Source organism: Rhinichthys klamathensis, unplaced genomic scaffold, assembly GCF_029890125.1.
Source record: "Rhinichthys klamathensis goyatoka isolate OS25496 unplaced genomic scaffold, OSU_Roscu_1.1 h1tg000264l_1, whole genome shotgun sequence".
Classification (NCBI taxonomy): Eukaryota; Metazoa; Chordata; class Actinopteri; order Cypriniformes; family Leuciscidae; genus Rhinichthys; species Rhinichthys klamathensis.
In genome coordinates this window covers 985,672-1,003,059 of record NW_026606785.1, presented here as the reverse complement: position 1 = coordinate 1,003,059, position 17,388 = coordinate 985,672, and the positions used below count along the sequence as shown (strand labels likewise).

Genomic DNA, 17,388 nt, shown 5'->3' with positions numbered 1-17,388 from the left:
AATAAGCCACAACACAACAGAAATAAATGAGTTTCGGTAACAGGACTGAGAAAACATGCGTCCATCTTTTGCTTAGAAACCTTGTAAAAATTAAATAAAGTTGCCTGAGATTGAACAACAATACACATTTTGAATAGTTAAATATGCATAGTATTAGATTCAGTGTTGAAAAAAATAAAAAAGTTTCATTTTGAAAAGTTACAATAAGCAAATGGTACATTCATGTAATGGTTACACAGATATTTTGTTGTGCAGTATTTTCTTTAAATACCTTGTATCCTCGAGCCTGTTCTCCGGCCGTTCTGGACGACACCTGTTCTATCTGTTGCCATTTTTCAATAGATTCGTATTGGTATATTGAGAAGATGCTGTTGTGTGTTGGATCCTCAAGATGCTGTTCAACGTTGGACCAGACAGTGTATATAAGGCTTGGACTCGCTGTGTTCTGACTCAGGAACCCCGCCTGTGACGTCATAGAGCCTGTGCCTGCCTGTGACGTCGGGGGCGCGCAAGATGGCGTCGTGAGCACCAGGCAGTGAAGCCACCGGAAGTGTTCGAGCGGCCATCTTACGATTCCCTACCAGCAGAGGGCTCTGTAGCTCCGACCATAGACATAATAAATGTATTTATTATGTCTATGGCTCCGACGACCCGCTGTGCAGTATACAAGTGTAATACGACGTTCAAAAAAGGATGTAGAAAATTGCCGACAGGTTGTAATACAAGCCATATACATAGTAATTTACAGGCACAACTGTAGCTATTAGTCTTTTTGACATGGTGTTTGGCTTTTAAACATAACTTCTCTCCTAACTCCTTTTTTATTTGGAATAATAAGTATTACAGACCGAAGAAAAACATTATTTTTAAGGGATTGGTTTGAATCTGATATACTATTAGTTAGTCAGTTGTTGAATTCTGATGGTCAGTTTGAGTATTACTGAACTGTCTGAAATTTAAGTGTCATATTTCTGTTAAAGAATATTGTACTTTCATGAATTCTATTTCTGCCAAAATGGTATCTCTATTCAGAAACCAGGGCTCTAGGGGTTGTAACACTGCAAGTTAAGTCTCCAAACATTTGTTTTTAGATAAACTTGATTTTAATAATGACAAATGCAGTAACCAACAGATTAGATCTCTTTTTGTCAGTATCTCTTCTCCTCCATCTCTAAATTTGTTTGGGTTAATATGTTTCCCTCATTTGAGTGGGAGTATTTTTGGGGAGTTCTTAGTCGGTATTGTTGTATATCAAATAAAACCAAAGAAGTGTCTTTTAAAATTGCTCACAGAATATATCCTGTGAAAGACACAGAACGTTTTCATCTGGATATTGATTACAATTGCTGTTTTTGTAATTGTGAAAGAGTCTTTTGTGCACTTATTTTTTTAATGTCCCTGTTCTTCAATCTTTTGGTATGAGTTGTCTCAATTTCTAGGTGTTAAAATGAACTGCAACCTAGTCTTAAATTTGTCCTCTGTCTTACTTCATACAAATGAATTTGACTTTTCTAAAATAAAAATGTATGTTATCGATTTGTTTATATTATTAGGAAAATGTCATATTCATCAAACTAAATGGAGTAACTCAAAACCCAACTTTGCTCATTTTAAAGCAGCCTTTAAAATGTATTTTGAGTCTGTAAAGTTATTAAAAAATCGAAAAGCCCAAAGATGTGTCTCTGCTAAATGAATTTAATATGTTTGTGATGCCCTTTATCCATTCCTTTGTTTGTTTCTTTTCTTTTCTCCAAATTATTGTTTCAAGTTATACTTACCAAATGTGTAAAAGAAATGTGTCAAGAACTTGATATCAAATTTTGTAAATTCAATAAAAAAAATACTGGTGCGGTCGAGCCGTGGGGCCGCCATCTTAGACCGGTCACCCGCTCCACTCAGTGTAATCTGTATGGCAGGTGCAATAAGCTATCAGCGCATTTAATTAATCATACCTCACTGAATACCAAACTGATTTTTCACGCGGGTTTTTTTTCTGCAAAGGTCATTCATGTAGCTATGATATAGTACAGGACACATGGTTCAGCGTATTTTAATATTCATAGTAGGCTTAACAAGTAATATAATATTCTGATATAAGATATAAAGTGACCAGACGTCCAAATCAAAATATGTGATGTAGGTATTTTATAAAATCACACACTATAAATATGCTAAAGAAGCAGAAACAGATAGTTGCAGTAAAGTAAGATATTTTAATAAGTTGAAAAAACAATAATGATTTGTGACACACACACACTCGATTTGCACATCGCCGTCATGTGTGTATTACACAGGTAAGTTAACGTTATTACATTGCTTCCTGATATCAAACACAAATAACCTATATTTATACTACAGGGCCGTTGAATGCTTGTATCTGATAACCGAGAAGCTCTTGTAATTATTACTTTACCCCACCTCTCCATGGCGGGTGAAAATTTCAAATGGCACTTAAGAGGCTTTTGCATCTGAACTCTTCATATATATATATATTATATGCAGTGCAAGATCCAGACTACATGGCTGTGCAAGTGAGCTTATAGTACCTGTGGTGTATTCTTTGAGTAATATTTGGCCACAAGCTCTGGAAGGCAAACTTTCTCAAAGAACTTTTGTGCATTCTGTAGACGTAGATCCCAGAATTCCTGGTCTGGAAAGACTCGTACAACAACAAAGTCCCCCAGAGTCCAAACAGCAAAGTCACAGTGGTTGGATCCAGTGACAAAGATTTGCGTCTGTGTCTGTGTGTAATAACTATGTGTTTTCTTAAGGGACAACTCGAGACAGAAGTCTTTGTCCTTTGTTTCTAAGGCCTGTTGGATGCTGCATGATCTATATTTGAAGGGACACTTAACTTCAAGGCAGCCTTTCCCACAGCAATCACACATTGTAAGTCCATCAGGAGAGGCTCCAGCTTCTGGAAACCTGGGGTTAATTATAAAACCACACTCGGCGACTTTTAGGTTTGTGTGATGCGGGGCTCTGGTGTGAAGGTAGGTCTTTTGAGCATCAATCTCGTGCTCTATACCCCATCTGGTTTATACGGTGGACACTGTGTGTTGTGGGTTGCACACCTTTTTAACAACAGTCAGGGCTGGCTCTTCCATACTGGTGGCAAAGACTGCATGCATGTTTGAGGCAGTAATTCTTCCAGTCCCACTTGCATACCAAGCAGAAGATTTACGCTGTTGTCTTGTGCACATTTTAATAGCTGATGCCTGCTCATCAGTCACATTTGCAGCATCCCTGTATTTCTCGCAGTGTAGTTGGATAGATGAAAGGTCATGGGAATCTATTATTTTATCACACAGATATGTTGCAAGGGACTCGGGCATTCCAGAGCTGTACTGTGTCTGTGTACAGTGTGTAATAGTTATTCATACCTGACAAACCAACAGCCTTCCTCAAGCAGGGGTGACAACTCATCAAGTTTAGCCTTTTTTTGGCACGACTCCTAATGCCTGGCGCAGTGGAGGGTGCAGTTATGCGCTGGTCAAGCATTTTTTTTTTTGCCTAGCAGATGAGGTGTAGTCAATCTCGTATCCCACTTCAGCTGTGATCTTGCTCAAATTGCTGGGCAAAACCCAGTATGCTGGTACGTCTGTGACGGTTTTTCCCCACGAATCCGAAAAGTAGCCTCCACTTTAAATAACAGAGCACCTACATGGGTACATGTCTCTGCTACTCCTGCCATACATGTGCAGTGTGCACACTCCACCTTTCCACGGCTGCTGATGATCACCCATGGCTTTAAAGGCGGTTCATTCAGTCGCTGAGAGTGCATGACCTTAACAACAGACAAAGACAAAACAAATGTGAATATTGTAATGTTAATATCTCTCTGAATGTTGTTGTTTGTGGGTGGGGGTGGGGGGGCTTATCTTAGTATCACAGACGGACTTATCTTCAATGGAACCATTTATTTTCAAGTATTACGGCTGTATGTTAATGGCATCTTTTTATGAATGAAGGTCAGTATCACTGATATTAATATAGCTACTGATTTTCCCACAAATTTGAAACATTTATTAGGCTTCAAATTTAAAGGGCACCTATTATGCCCCTTTTTACAAGATGTAATATTGGTCTCGGGTGTCCCCAGAATGTATCTGTGAAGTTTCAGCACAAAATACCCCACAGTTAATTAATTATAACCATTTAAAAATGTCATTTTTGGGGCCCGTTTTAAAAAGAGCTGTTTTGGTGTGTACCACCTTAAATGTAAATGAGCTGCATATCCCCGCCCTGCCTTTGGATGAGGGCGTAACTTGCAGTCGGTCTAAGCAGAATGAGAAAGACCCGCTGTTTTGTATGTCATTCAGCCGTAGTGCTACATGTTTGAATCAGAATCAGACCCAGATGACGAAGAGACTCCGGCAGAATAAACACAAATGAGAATGGACCAGGACGTCTCGGAATGGTTCTTTGATACATGTATGTACTTATAGAGTTGTAATCGCGTCCCCTTTGCAATTATGGATGTGCTACACAGACCCACACAAACTGTGATAACGTTGGCGCAATTTTTTGAAACTACAAACACATACTGTGATAAAGTTTGCTACGTACAAGCGAAATTACATTTATGCGATGGACCTGTTGCGTGCGTCATGTTTACATTACTTGTCATACAGGGGCTTATGTGGCAAATGTGAGAAGATGGCTACAGAACAAGAAAATATATGCAGTTTTTAATACAATATCTTAAATATATATATATTTATAAACGTGTGGTTACACACTATACAAACCAGGCTTAAATTATATACACAGACATCCTACGACGACGACGACAACAACTTTAGACGCATTTGTTGTTGAATTGGCTGACATCGACTGAAATGACTATTTGCTCAAAAATCATAAAATACACTTAACGTTACTGGAGGTGACGTTGGATCGCAAACAGTAGACGACGATCCACACTTGAGGATTAACTTTGAAGCAAGACCTGCTTTGAATTGACCCTCGTTCACAGAACAGTCAGTCAGAAAATGATTCTCTCAAACATAAACTTAATTACGAAGGAAAGGTGTCCTCTTAAACTTCCAAAATACAATACATCCACTGTGTTTTCAGTGGCTATGATGTCGGAAGTAAGTGAAAACTACCATGTATGTCATTATTACATCCCATCCCACAACGGAACATTTATGTTTCTAGGAGACTGTCGTTAAAACAATGGAGGATGGTGTACAGATCACAGAGGGAGGGGTCTGCCTCAACCACACTGTCAATCAAACCCCTTTCCCATGTTCTACGTCACAAAAAGCTGAATCTTAGAACAGCTCGTTCTGAGACAGTGCTTATGATTTATTGAGATTGTAAAAAAACCACTGGGTGGATTTTTATCATTCTAGGGTGGTTTTGCTCACACACTGCCAACACACATTTATGTTCAAACACCATGTAAAAGTGAATTTTGCATAATAGGTGCCCTTTAAGGTTTTATTTATTTATTTGTATCGTTATACAAGCTTGTGCTGTACAATGACAAATAAACAACCTTGTTGTCGGTGTCGTAGTCTACAACTAACGTTATGCTAAAAGAACGAAAGCCGGTAAAGTTACCTTGATTTATTTATTTGTAATTATCGGTATACAACCGTCTTGTATAATGACAAATAAACAACCTTGTAGACCTAATATCATGATTGTAATGTTGCCGGTTATAGAAACATGCTAAAGAAAGAAAGAAAGCTGTTAACTTACCTTCGTTCGGACGGACGACAGTGTTTTCACCGTTGACAGGCTTGCAACTCTCCAGGTCATGTACCCAACCATTGGTAAACTGAACGTGGGCTTCCAGAGACTTATAATTACGAAATTGCTCAGCGGTATAGGCACTGACACCACAGACAAAATACGTAAATATTAGGGCCGGGACTTTAACGCGTTAATTAAGATTAATTAATTAAAGACTTTAACGCTTTAATTAATTACACAAATTATTTTAATCACACTTAGTTTTGCACCGCGGAACGTTTCTCACTGGATGAGTTTCGGCGGACCGATTATACTGGCGCACCAACTAGTGTTCATGACGAAGAAGCTGACGAGATCGCTTTGGTTGGCCGGTGGATGGGAAATTTTGTTATAAAAAGCAAATGGATGGAAGCGTCGATAAGAGCATGGTTGTGTGCAAGCTATGCAACAAGGAATTCGCTATTGCTATTATGGTGTGTTCACACCGAACGCGAATAGAGCGTCAAATACGCGTCTATCGCGTCTAGTTAGACGCTTGAACATTCGCTCGAGTCCAAATTTTTCAACTTGCGCGGAAGACATTCGCGGCAAACGCGTCGCCCAATCCTTGTCATTCGAATGATGCGTCTATTCGCGTCTTTGCATTGACTTTGTATGTAATCTACTCGCGCAAATAATTAAATTCACGTTCGGTGTGAACACACCATTAGTGTAGTGTAGCAATATGCTATTGCTACACTTAATGGCAAAAAGTGCACTGGTCTGCTGGACTTGGTTGAACAAAAATAAACTATTTTGTTGATTAAGCTTATGTATTGAGTCATTATTCAATAGTATACTAAAAATCCATGTGAAAAAAATTACTTCTCACTGTTCTCAGGTCAAATATTTATGCAATTAAAATGCGATTAATTTCGATTAATTAATTACAAAGCCTCTAATTAATTAGATTAATTTTTTTAATCGAGTCCCGGCCCTAGTAAATATATCAGGAAATGTGACGGGAGATAAGGCGTCAGGGTCGCGGATCCACTGGTCTTTTGGGACTTCATAAGGATCGACATTTCCAATAAAGTTGATTTTTTCAACATAGCGTTTCTTGGCGTCCGGTAGGAGTTTGTCTCTGTACAATCCAAATTGTTTTAAACTACACTCACCGGCCGCTTTATTAGGTACACCTGTCCAACTGCTCGTTAACACTTAATTTCTAAGCAGCCAATCACATGGCGGCAACTCAGTGCATTTAGGCATGTAGACATGGTCAAGACAATCTCCTGCAGTTCAAACCGAGCATCAGTATGGGGAAGAAAGTTGATTTGAGTGACTTTGAACGTGGCATGATTGTTGGTGCCAGAAGGGCTGGTCTGAGTATTTCAGAAACTGCTAATCTACTGGGATTTTCACGCACAACCATCTCTAGGGTTTACAGAGAATGGTCCGAAAAAGAAAAAACATCCAGTGAGCGGCAGTTCTGTGGGCGGAAATGCCTTGTTGATGCCAGAGGTCAGAGGAGAATGGCCAGACTGGTTCGAGCTGATAGAAGGGCTACAGTGACTCAAATAACCACCCGTTACAACCAAGGTGGGCAGAAGAGCATCTCTGAACGCACAGTACGTCGAACTTTGAGGCAGATGGGCTACAGGAGCAGAAGACCCCACCGGGTGCCACTCCTTTCAGCTAAGAACAGGAAACTGAGGCTACAATTTGCACAAGCTCATCGAAATTGGACAATAGAAGATTGGAAAAACGTTGCCTGGTCTGATGAGTCTCGATTTCTGCTGCGACATTCGGATGGTAGGGTCAGAATTTGGCGTCTACAACATGAAAGCATGGATCCATCCTGCCTTGTATCAACGGTTCAGGCTGGTGGTGGTGGTGTCATGGTGTGGGGAATATTTTCTTGGCACTCTTTGGGCCCCTGGGTACCAATTGAGCATCGTTGCAACGCCACAGCCTACCTGAGTATTGTTGCTGACCATGTCCATCCCTTTATGACCACAATGTACCCAACTTCTGATGGCTACTTTCAGCAGGATAATGCGCCATGTCACAAAGCTGGAATCATTTCAAATTGGTTTCTTGAACATGACAATGAGTTCGCTGTACTCAAATGGCCTCCACAGTCACCATATCTCAATCTAATAGAGCATCATGGATGTGCAGCCGACAAATCTGCGGCAACTGTGTGATGCCATCATGTCAATATGGACCAAACTCCCTGAGGAATGCTTCCAGCACCTTGTTGAATCTATGCCACGAAGAATTGAGGCAGTTCTGAAGGCAAAAGGGGGTCCAACCCGTTACTAGCATGGGGTACCTAATAAAGTGGCCGGTGAGTGTATTTTTAAGCATGCTCAAATGTATAATTCATACAACCAACACAGCTGTATATAGTGTTGCTTGGTTACCGGCTTGTTACCGGCTTTTTGTGGCCTCACAAAATGGCGGATACTCCCCACAATACATTGCGCGATGACGTCGCAGTGACGTCGGTTGCCATTCTCTATTGTAAGTCGACGTACCATCACAAGAGACTTGGAAATATATTATGAAGGTTGAAAAGTTACCTAGTGCTGCTTTAACTGCTGCAACGCAATGAAACTAGGAGTACGACCGGTTTAAGATGGCAGGCGTATTTCTCAGTGCCCAGCGCCCAATAGGGCATCTAGTCTCTCTATAGCTGAGGGACTGAAGACAGATTTGTACACGGATCGTGGACACTTCCAGAACACAGCCTTCCCAGAGCTCATCCACGCAATAAGAAAGCTCAAAACCAACAGCTAAACACACACGAAGAAATTGTGTGCATTTAAAATAAACTATTGATGTGCTATAAGTCATCGCTTTATTTCTCAGGGGCCACTTTTTTTTCTTCTTTTTTTTTACTTTACAAGAAGTGAAGACCATTTATTATTGTGGCTGAATTGGGACACAGCCATTTTGATTTTCAGACACACACATCATCATGTGCACACAGTATCTCCATTCTGGTTATTACAGTTATACTAACACACAAGGTTTATTCCTCATGTACAGGTAAAGTCCTATATTTGGACAGAAAAGATTACAGTTCTGGTTTTAATCAGTTATTATAGCACCCTTTGTTAAAAGTCCAAATAAATATTTAATTTGATTAAAATACACACCTTCTCTTATATTGTTGAGGAATGGTATGTCTTATTTTAAAAGTGGACAGAAATAAAGCATTAATTTTTTCTCAATCCAGTAACACTGACTTCTTGTAAACGACTATATTCTATAAAGTTCACCCAAAATAAAAATGATCACTTTACTCCTCCACATGTTATTAACGTGTCTTCCTGGGAACATCAAGTAGTTCACACTGTTCTTTATGACAACAATTATATTCTTCCTGTCATGCAAAGCAACTATACGGCTTCAGAAGACTTTTATGGTACTTTTTTAAAGCTCAAAATGGAAAACTGCATTTGTGTGTGTGTGTGTGTGTGTGTGTTCTACAGGGTTTGAAACAACATGGGTGAGTAAATGACAATTTTTAATAAAAAAGAAGAAACGGCAACATCTCTCATAAAACTGCTGTCATGAATCATATATTGATTATTCTATAAACCTGAGGTTGGACGTAAAGTGCATTTATCAAAACCAAACCATCATGTAAACCAGCCAAACTGCTCTCGTTATCTTCAGAGTAGGGCTGTAAACGATTAATTGAATCCAAAATAAAAGTTTTGTGTTTACATAATATATGTGTGTATTGTGTATAATTATTTTGTATATATAAATACACACACATGCATGTATATATTTAAGAAAAATTTGTTATTTAATATAGGCTAAATCATATAAAAATATATATGCAGTATATAAATGCAAATATATACATGCATGTGTGTGTATATATACAAAATAATTATACACAATACACACACATATTATGTAAACACAAACTTTTATTTTGGATTCGATTAATCGTTTACAGCCCTACTACAGAGACGTACAGCTATATGTTTTCAGCAGAGCAGTTCTCTATAACCTCACACGTTCATCAGAAACATTTCTTCTAGCAGCGAGTGTGTGTGATGCTCCCAGGCCACATCCACACGAAGCCAGAGCTTTCCCTATCCGATGTTTTTTTTCCCTCGTTCTGAAAAAAAAAAATCCGTAAACACAGCGGCGTCTCAAGAAATATCTGCGTACACACGAAACCACTGAAACCGACTCAAACCGATGTAGTATACATGCCAGACCAGTACGAGGCTCTGTAATTCTGACACGGATAGCCTACACTAAAAACAGAGAAGAAGACTTGCGCATAAACCTTGCGCGCTGTATACAATAATATACAGTAATATTAGGCACAGTAGCTTCTTTTCTTTTTTACCAAGAACTTTATTGAACAATATGAAAAACCATAAATGGTACAAAATAGGGATGAGTCACGATATTCGATTAGTTAGCAGACGCATAAAGCTTGCCACAAAGAACCGGCAAATAGCCTAATCATTATAAATGTGTCAAATATAGCAAGGAGACATTTTAATTGTTTATTAATAAACTAGTGTTTTGTGTGACGATGCTGACTCGCCACCTTCGCAGTGTTGTGAAGGTGCCTATACAGAGAAATGCACACTTCATTATTAGAGTTGTCTGTTTCTTTTCGTTTTGAATTGTTTTGTTTAAAAGTAGACATTTCAAGCTTAGATATAGTTTCTGTTCATTTATGAGACAAGCTCCAGTTCACGTGCGATGCAAGTTATATCGCGTCGGCGCCTCCAGTCCTGATTATAGGCTATTGTCTGCTATATTTGCTTCTTATTTATTAAATGCAGGCAATTGTTTAATGAAACATTTATTAAAATTAAGATACAATTTATACAAAACGAAATTCACTTAAAAGAAAGGCTTTATACAAAACAAAACTTAATGAAGTGGTCAAAATGATGTGTCTCGATATTGCGCATCTTACTCACGCTGTTCACTTTTCATATAGCTAGGGCCTAATCAACATAGCCTATATGAAATGGAAAAAATAACATATTATTTAAACATAAATATGAAACTAACTTTTCTTTAATGGCTACAACATGTAGGCCTATAGTACAGAGAAATTTAATGTCGGAGCGAACGCCGTGTCACCGGTGAGCATGAGGGGCAGAGGTGCGTTTTTTAAATAATAATCAAATAATTCCCAGCGATCGTCGAATATTATTTTTGCTTGAAATGCCCATCCCTACAAAATACGAAATGTCTTAAAGGATAATTCCGGTATTTAACACTTTGAGTCTATTTTTTAGTTTGTTTTGGATGAACTAGAGTGGTGGACTTAGAAATTTTGACGATGGGTCCTGTCTCGACTTTTTAAATATTTTAGAATCGCCTCTGAGCGCTTCAGAGTGGCTGTCTATGGGCATGCTCAAACATGTCCTTAAAACAACCCTTAACGTTCGTTTTCAAAACTGTGCAACTCACCGAGTGGTTAGTGGTGTTCGTTGATGATTAAAAACAAATATAGCGGCGCAATGTATGCTTTCAATCCGTGTTATTTGCTATAGTGGAACTATTTTTTCAGATACCTCACAACCGCGTATAAACTTCCGCTCGATATTTGAGTCTGAAGCGTTAGCACACTCCCGACCACTTGATGGCGACAACCACTTTGCCGCAGTTGCTCAGCTCACGCTAGCCTTCTGAGAGACGGAGAACCGAGCGAAAAGACTACAACCAAATGTAAACAGACCCCTTTCCGTTTCCGGTAGCGCAGTAAAATCAGCGAGCACTGAGTCCTCCAGCAGACATCAATGCGATTTAAAAAAATCCATCTCAGATAGGGGTGGACCAGTACTACTTTATTTGATTTTTTATTCTAAACTGTTTTAATTATTCTTATTTGTTTTGATTATTTTAATTTCTTCTATGTAAAGCACTTTGAATTGCCATTGTGTATGAAATGTGCTATATAAATAAACTTGACTTGCCTTGCCTAAAAAATGGCAAATAAAACACGACAGAAACTGTATTTCGCTACGCTACTTGTTTTGGAACATCAACGAACACCACTAACCACTCGGTGAGTTGCACAGTTTTGAAAACGAACGTTAAGGGTTGTTTTAAGGACATGTTTGAGCATGCCCATAGACAGCCACTCTGAAGCGCTCAGAGGCGATTCTAAAATAGTCAAAAAGTCGAAACAGGACCCATCGTCAACATTTCTAAGTCCACCACTCTAGTTCATCCAAAACAAACTAGAAAATAGACTCAAAGTGTTAAATACCGGAATTATCCTTTAATCAGACAAAATACAAGCATCATAGCATAAGAACGAAATATAAATAAATAAAGAAATAAAATAAAAATACATTAAAGTAGGCCTAAATAATAAATAAATAAAAGAGGCTCAGTAGCTTCTGAAGCATGAACTCCAGCAAGTAGTCGCAGTTGTTGTTGCTGTTATGGCTACTGATTTACCCTGGGTCAAAGGTAAAAAAATAGCGGTTTCAGTCTCCCAAAACAATGGATCACCGTCCGCTTCTGTTAGCATCTTCACAGTATTTCACCAGTTAGCGGCTCTTACCTGTTGTAAACGGGAACTTCCAAACCCAGCTCCTCCATGAGGAGACCCATCACCGCATCACACTTCCCATGGATCTTCAGAGTGGCCAAGTTATCTTTCGGTGTCCACTTACATAAACCAGGAAAACACACGAGCTGTTAAATCACGTCAGCTGAAGGAATCGAGAGATTATAAACATTTACCTGAAGATTCACAATGTACAGCTTTGGTCTTTTGTTGGCTGGTCTGTTCATGCACCACAAGCAGGAGTACTTCTTCAGCACCTGATGGACAAACACACGACAAGCAGCAACTGATGGATCACATCAAGCAGCATTATTTATAAAACAAATGTGACTACATGATAGATGTTGTGTTAACATCTTTTACTGCTGCAGCTTACAGTGGATATCAAACATCTATACTGTTACAACAGCTGGGAAAAACTGAAACCCAGAGAATCAGATTTTGATCACAGCGAGAGCGTCTCCTCTTCAGGACATCACAGGCTTTCTACAGGACTCAGTTCTGGCCTCAGGCTGAGCTGCTCAACATGCATCTTTAGCGGGAGCCATTCTGCTGCCTAAAGCAGCCTAAAGCCACAGATATGCTGTTCTTCTACAAACAGACCTTTACAATTGTGGACCAAATATCTAAGTTTACCTGGGCTTGGATGTGTTTTTTAGTCAGAAAAGGTGTGCGTCTTCCCACACGGCCCCATAGCCCAGACAGAGGGGGATATGGGAGATATTTGTCCTGCTCGAAGCAACCAGCCATGGGTGCGTTTCCCGAAAGCATCGTTAGCCAACTATGGTCGCAAGTTCTGTCGTTACCAATAGAGTTCAATGGCACTTGCGACCATAGTTGGCTAACGATGCTTTCGGGAAACGCACCCCAGGTTGGCACTTGACAGCCTCCCTGACCAGCTTTCTCTCTGTCTTCATCCATTTTGGAGGGACGCCCTGTTCTTCATAAAGTCTCTGTTCTTGATAATGTCACTTGTTGATGACTGTCTTCACTGTGTTCCATGGTATGTCATGGTAAGTCGTGTGAATTTTTTTGTAGTCCTGATCTTTCAGCAATATCTGTCAGCAATGCGATAACTCTTTGGATGCATTTACACTGGCACGAAAAGTCAGATTTTTTACTCACATCTGGCACTGATCGGAATTTGTTGCACATGTAAACCAAGCGGCAACCTTTCCGTCTCTCTCTTGAAACCAACACTGAAGAGACTTACCAGAACCAGGAAGTATGACCATAATATTATTAGCCCAGTTCTGTCAACACTGCATTGGCTGCCTATTAAACATCGTATAAATTTTAAAATATTGCTGATTACTTACAAAGCACTAAATGGTTTAGCTCCGCAGTACTTGAGCGAGCTCTTGACACATTATAGTCCTTCACGTCTATTACGATCTCAAAACTCCGGCCAGTTGATAATACCTAGAATATCTAAATCGACTGCAGGCGGTAGATCCTTTTCCTATTTAGCACCAAAACTCTGGAACAGTCTTCCTACCATTGTCCGGGAAGCAGACACTCTGTCAGTTCAAAGCTAGACTAAAAACACATCTCTTCGGCCTAGCATTCACATAATACATTATAGACTTTTATAATTCAATGTTAGGTTGCATAGTTTAAAACAGCCGGGACCGGGAACCCTTCTCGTAAATCCTGATACTTGGTACATCATAAGAAGGATGGCGTCTACGCTAATAGTAGTCTCTCTGTCTATCCCGAGGTTTACCGCTGTCCACCGGAACCAGGCCGTATCCAGATCTGATGAAGGACCAGCACCAGGACACGACGACGCCGCTGGCCTGAGGTGTCAACCAGTCTCTCCTCCTCTCCACTCCGACTTCCACCAACCGGAACTGGACAAATACTCTGATTCATTCTGACTTCTGACCTGTAATGCTCCTGAATCATAATCATCCACTGTTCGCAGGAGAACTGGCCCCCGACTGAGTCTGGGTTCTCCCAAGGTTTTTTTTCTCCATTCTGTCACCTGATCTTTAAGATATCTTTAAGATCTGCCTTAAGGTGGACGGTGATGCAATTATTTTTATTTTTTTATTATTATTTTCATGTTATCACTGTGAAGCTGCTTTGATACAATCTGTATTTTAAAAAGCGCTATATAAATAAAGGTGACTTGACTTGACTTAAACTGCAGTTCATCGACTGGCCACTAGAGACCAACTGCAGAAGAAACTCAATGCCATAGTTAAAACTTTACAGCAGAAAAAAACATGTTTACAGCCTGGTACTAAAAGAGGTTTTGGTCTATATAGCTAATTTTGACCTTCATGACGACTGTGAGGAGGGTGAATTATTTTATAACTCGTCCGTTTAAATTATATTAAGTCTTAAAGGTCTGCATAATTAAGGGCGTGGCCACTTGAGTGACAGGTGGATTTCCGCTGCTGTCACTGCTAGCCGTTTGTCTGCTGTGTTAGCGTCACGTCATCTCAGCTAATCCGCCTCGCTGCACATTTCCGGTTATCCGGGAGTGACACTGCCAAGATGGCGACGGCCGGCTCCGCCCACTTTAGCTTCAATAATGCTCTTCAGGAACACTACGGGTGACGTCACACTATGTCCATTGTTTTATGCCGTCTATGGTGTAAACACAAAGACCTGCGCAAGATCCAATTTTTCCACATCCGTTCTGAGCCACTTCCGAATGTGGGTTTACATCAGATATAGATTCGATATCTGGACCAATGACTAAACGCGTATATCCGATTCCTCTTCGCTACAAGGCCAGGGCGACACGTCTGCCCACAAAGATTGCTAATTAATGTCGTATTATGAACATTAACAAATGTTCTAAAATGACTTATCTTTGTTTAATTTTTTACATCACAAATGATTTCATGTCATGTTTTCTCCATGTGGAGCCTAACACTGTGTGCTAACCAGACGCGGCACGCGATAAAAGCTGTCTTTCCATATTCATCAGAGTTTGTGTCCTAGCCAGACGCACTGGCAGTATGATAATCTCAGGTGCTGTTTATGTGCTTTAATGTTAAAAGCATCTGTGTGAGTTTGAATATCATTTTGTGTGTCTTTTGTAAACGAGAATGTTCAAACTGTCAACTCATTGTTAACAGACAAGTGTATTCTATGACAAGATTGTTTCAGGAGCTCAGTATGTATTTTTAATAATGGTGTGATATTCATGAATTTGATTATGCCGGGAACTTGCCGAGAGAGCCGGCTCACTCCCGCTCTTCTGATTGGCTGTGTTTTCAATTGCAGACTCTATCGCGTCCCAAAGTCGCGTCACATCTGGTGTGGACAGACATTATTGGTGGCAGTATCGCGTCTGGTTAGTGCCTGGTGTGAGACTCAACACTGGTGCGTCCGCTGACCTTGAGGAAGAGGATGAGGTCGGCCCGCTGCGCGGCCCCGCTCGTTCAGCGGCTGCTCCAGGGTCCCGCGCTCCCCGAAGTGCACGATGGTGTCCCGCAGCTCCCCCCCGCAGTGAGGACAGCGGCGGCCCGTGCCGTGCCTGTGCAGAGCCGTGCACTCCGTCACGTCGAACACACGGATCAGCTCTCGCGCCGGACAGCAGGAGGAGCACACCTGTGGCACACAGAGGCGAAGAAGATAGAAATCAGTCGGATATTACAGGAACGGATTGTACATTACATTAGTGTTGCTTTCGTCAACGAAAATTATGACGAAATATCTTCGTCAACGAACCTTTATCACCTGACGAAAACGAGACGCAACGTAAATGCTGGTCATGTGACTAAAATTAAATGAATAATGCAATATTGTTGACGAATAAAAACGAGACTAAATGTGGTTTACAAAATAAAAACTATGCTAAAATGTCTCTTCATTTTCGTTGACCAAAACGAGACGAGACGAAATGTTATAACGTCACGAGGAATGAGAGTTGTGCGTGAGTCTATACACTTAAGCTTTGAATTATGGTTTGCGATCTGGTCACGCGATTATCAGCGAATTTAACCCGCTGGGGTCGGCAAACGCGCCGGCGCGTTTTGCTCGTTTTTTTTTTACATAGCAGCAAAATAGTCTTAAAATACTCCATCATTTTTGGTCATACAGACTTAATATGAAAAAATAAGCTGTTAAATGTCTACTTTTTAATGTGTCCACTTACAATCTAAATAAAACATTGTGCTTTGTAAAATAAAGAAAATAAACAGGGTGTGCTTTCTGCCTCTCTGTGAACTTTTTTTCTGGTGCACGTCTCTAAACTTAAACAAAACTCAGCGAATACTATTCACCCAGGCTTGAGCAATATATCTTTATAATCATTTAAGTGTGTACTTTTAAATGATCTAATTCAAAACTAAAACAAATATTCTCCGTTTATGTAATCTATATAAAAATAGAGGGAGTTCTCATTTCAGCTCATTATCTTTTAATGTGCCCACAGAGAGCGCGCGCTATTCAAACGCAAATGATCTGAGGCAATGCATGCAAACCGGCCACATCAGATCGATAAGACACATCAAGTTTATTCAGATGAATGTGAGGCTGTGAGGAATAATCCTGGGAAACTTACCTCAGAAGTGCTGGTTTCACTTCGAGGAGCAATGGATCCAGTTGAGGATTAGTAGAAAGTTTTTTATTCTTACCGTATTTTCCGGACTATAAGTCGCACTGGACTATAAGTCGCATTTATTTAGAAATTTATTTAACAAAATCCAAGACCAAGAACAGACATTTAATCTGGAAAGGCAAGTTATTCAGCAACACAATAGCACACAGAACAACAGGCTGAATAGGCACGTTAACGTAACACAGGGTTTCCCGCAGCACTTTGGAACTAAGGCGTCCGCCTAAGCAACACACGCCTGCCGCCTTAACTACCGTATTTTCCGGACTATAAGTCGCACTTTTTTTCATAGTTTTGCTGGTCCTGCGACTTATAATCAGGTGCGACTTATATATCAAAATTAATTCATACTGACTGAGATGAACCAAGAGAAAACATTACCGTCTACAGTCGCGAGAGGGTGCGCTAGTTAGCGGAGTTGTTCAGAAGCGACACCGAGGAAGAATTCAATGGATTCAGTGTTGTGGAATGAGATTGCGGGAGCTTGGTGAATTTGTTTACCGGTAACTTGTTGGACTCGCTGGCTTATGTTAATTTAGCCTAT

General features: G+C 40.1%; 1 protein-coding gene across 1 annotated transcript; it reads right to left on the bottom strand.

The window, feature by feature from the left end:
• Window positions 1-12,255: 12,255 nt before the first annotated feature.
• Window positions 12,256-16,000, bottom strand: LOC130101995 (NAD-dependent protein deacetylase sirtuin-7-like). Its single transcript, XM_056267881.1, has 4 exons — window positions 15,956-16,000; window positions 15,622-15,835; window positions 12,442-12,551; window positions 12,256-12,366 (listed from the first exon to the last, which is right to left on the bottom strand). Exons 1-4 carry the CDS (start codon window positions 15,998-16,000, stop codon window positions 12,256-12,258), a joined length of 480 nt encoding a protein of 159 aa, XP_056123856.1.
• Window positions 16,001-17,388: the final 1,388 nt, after the last annotated feature.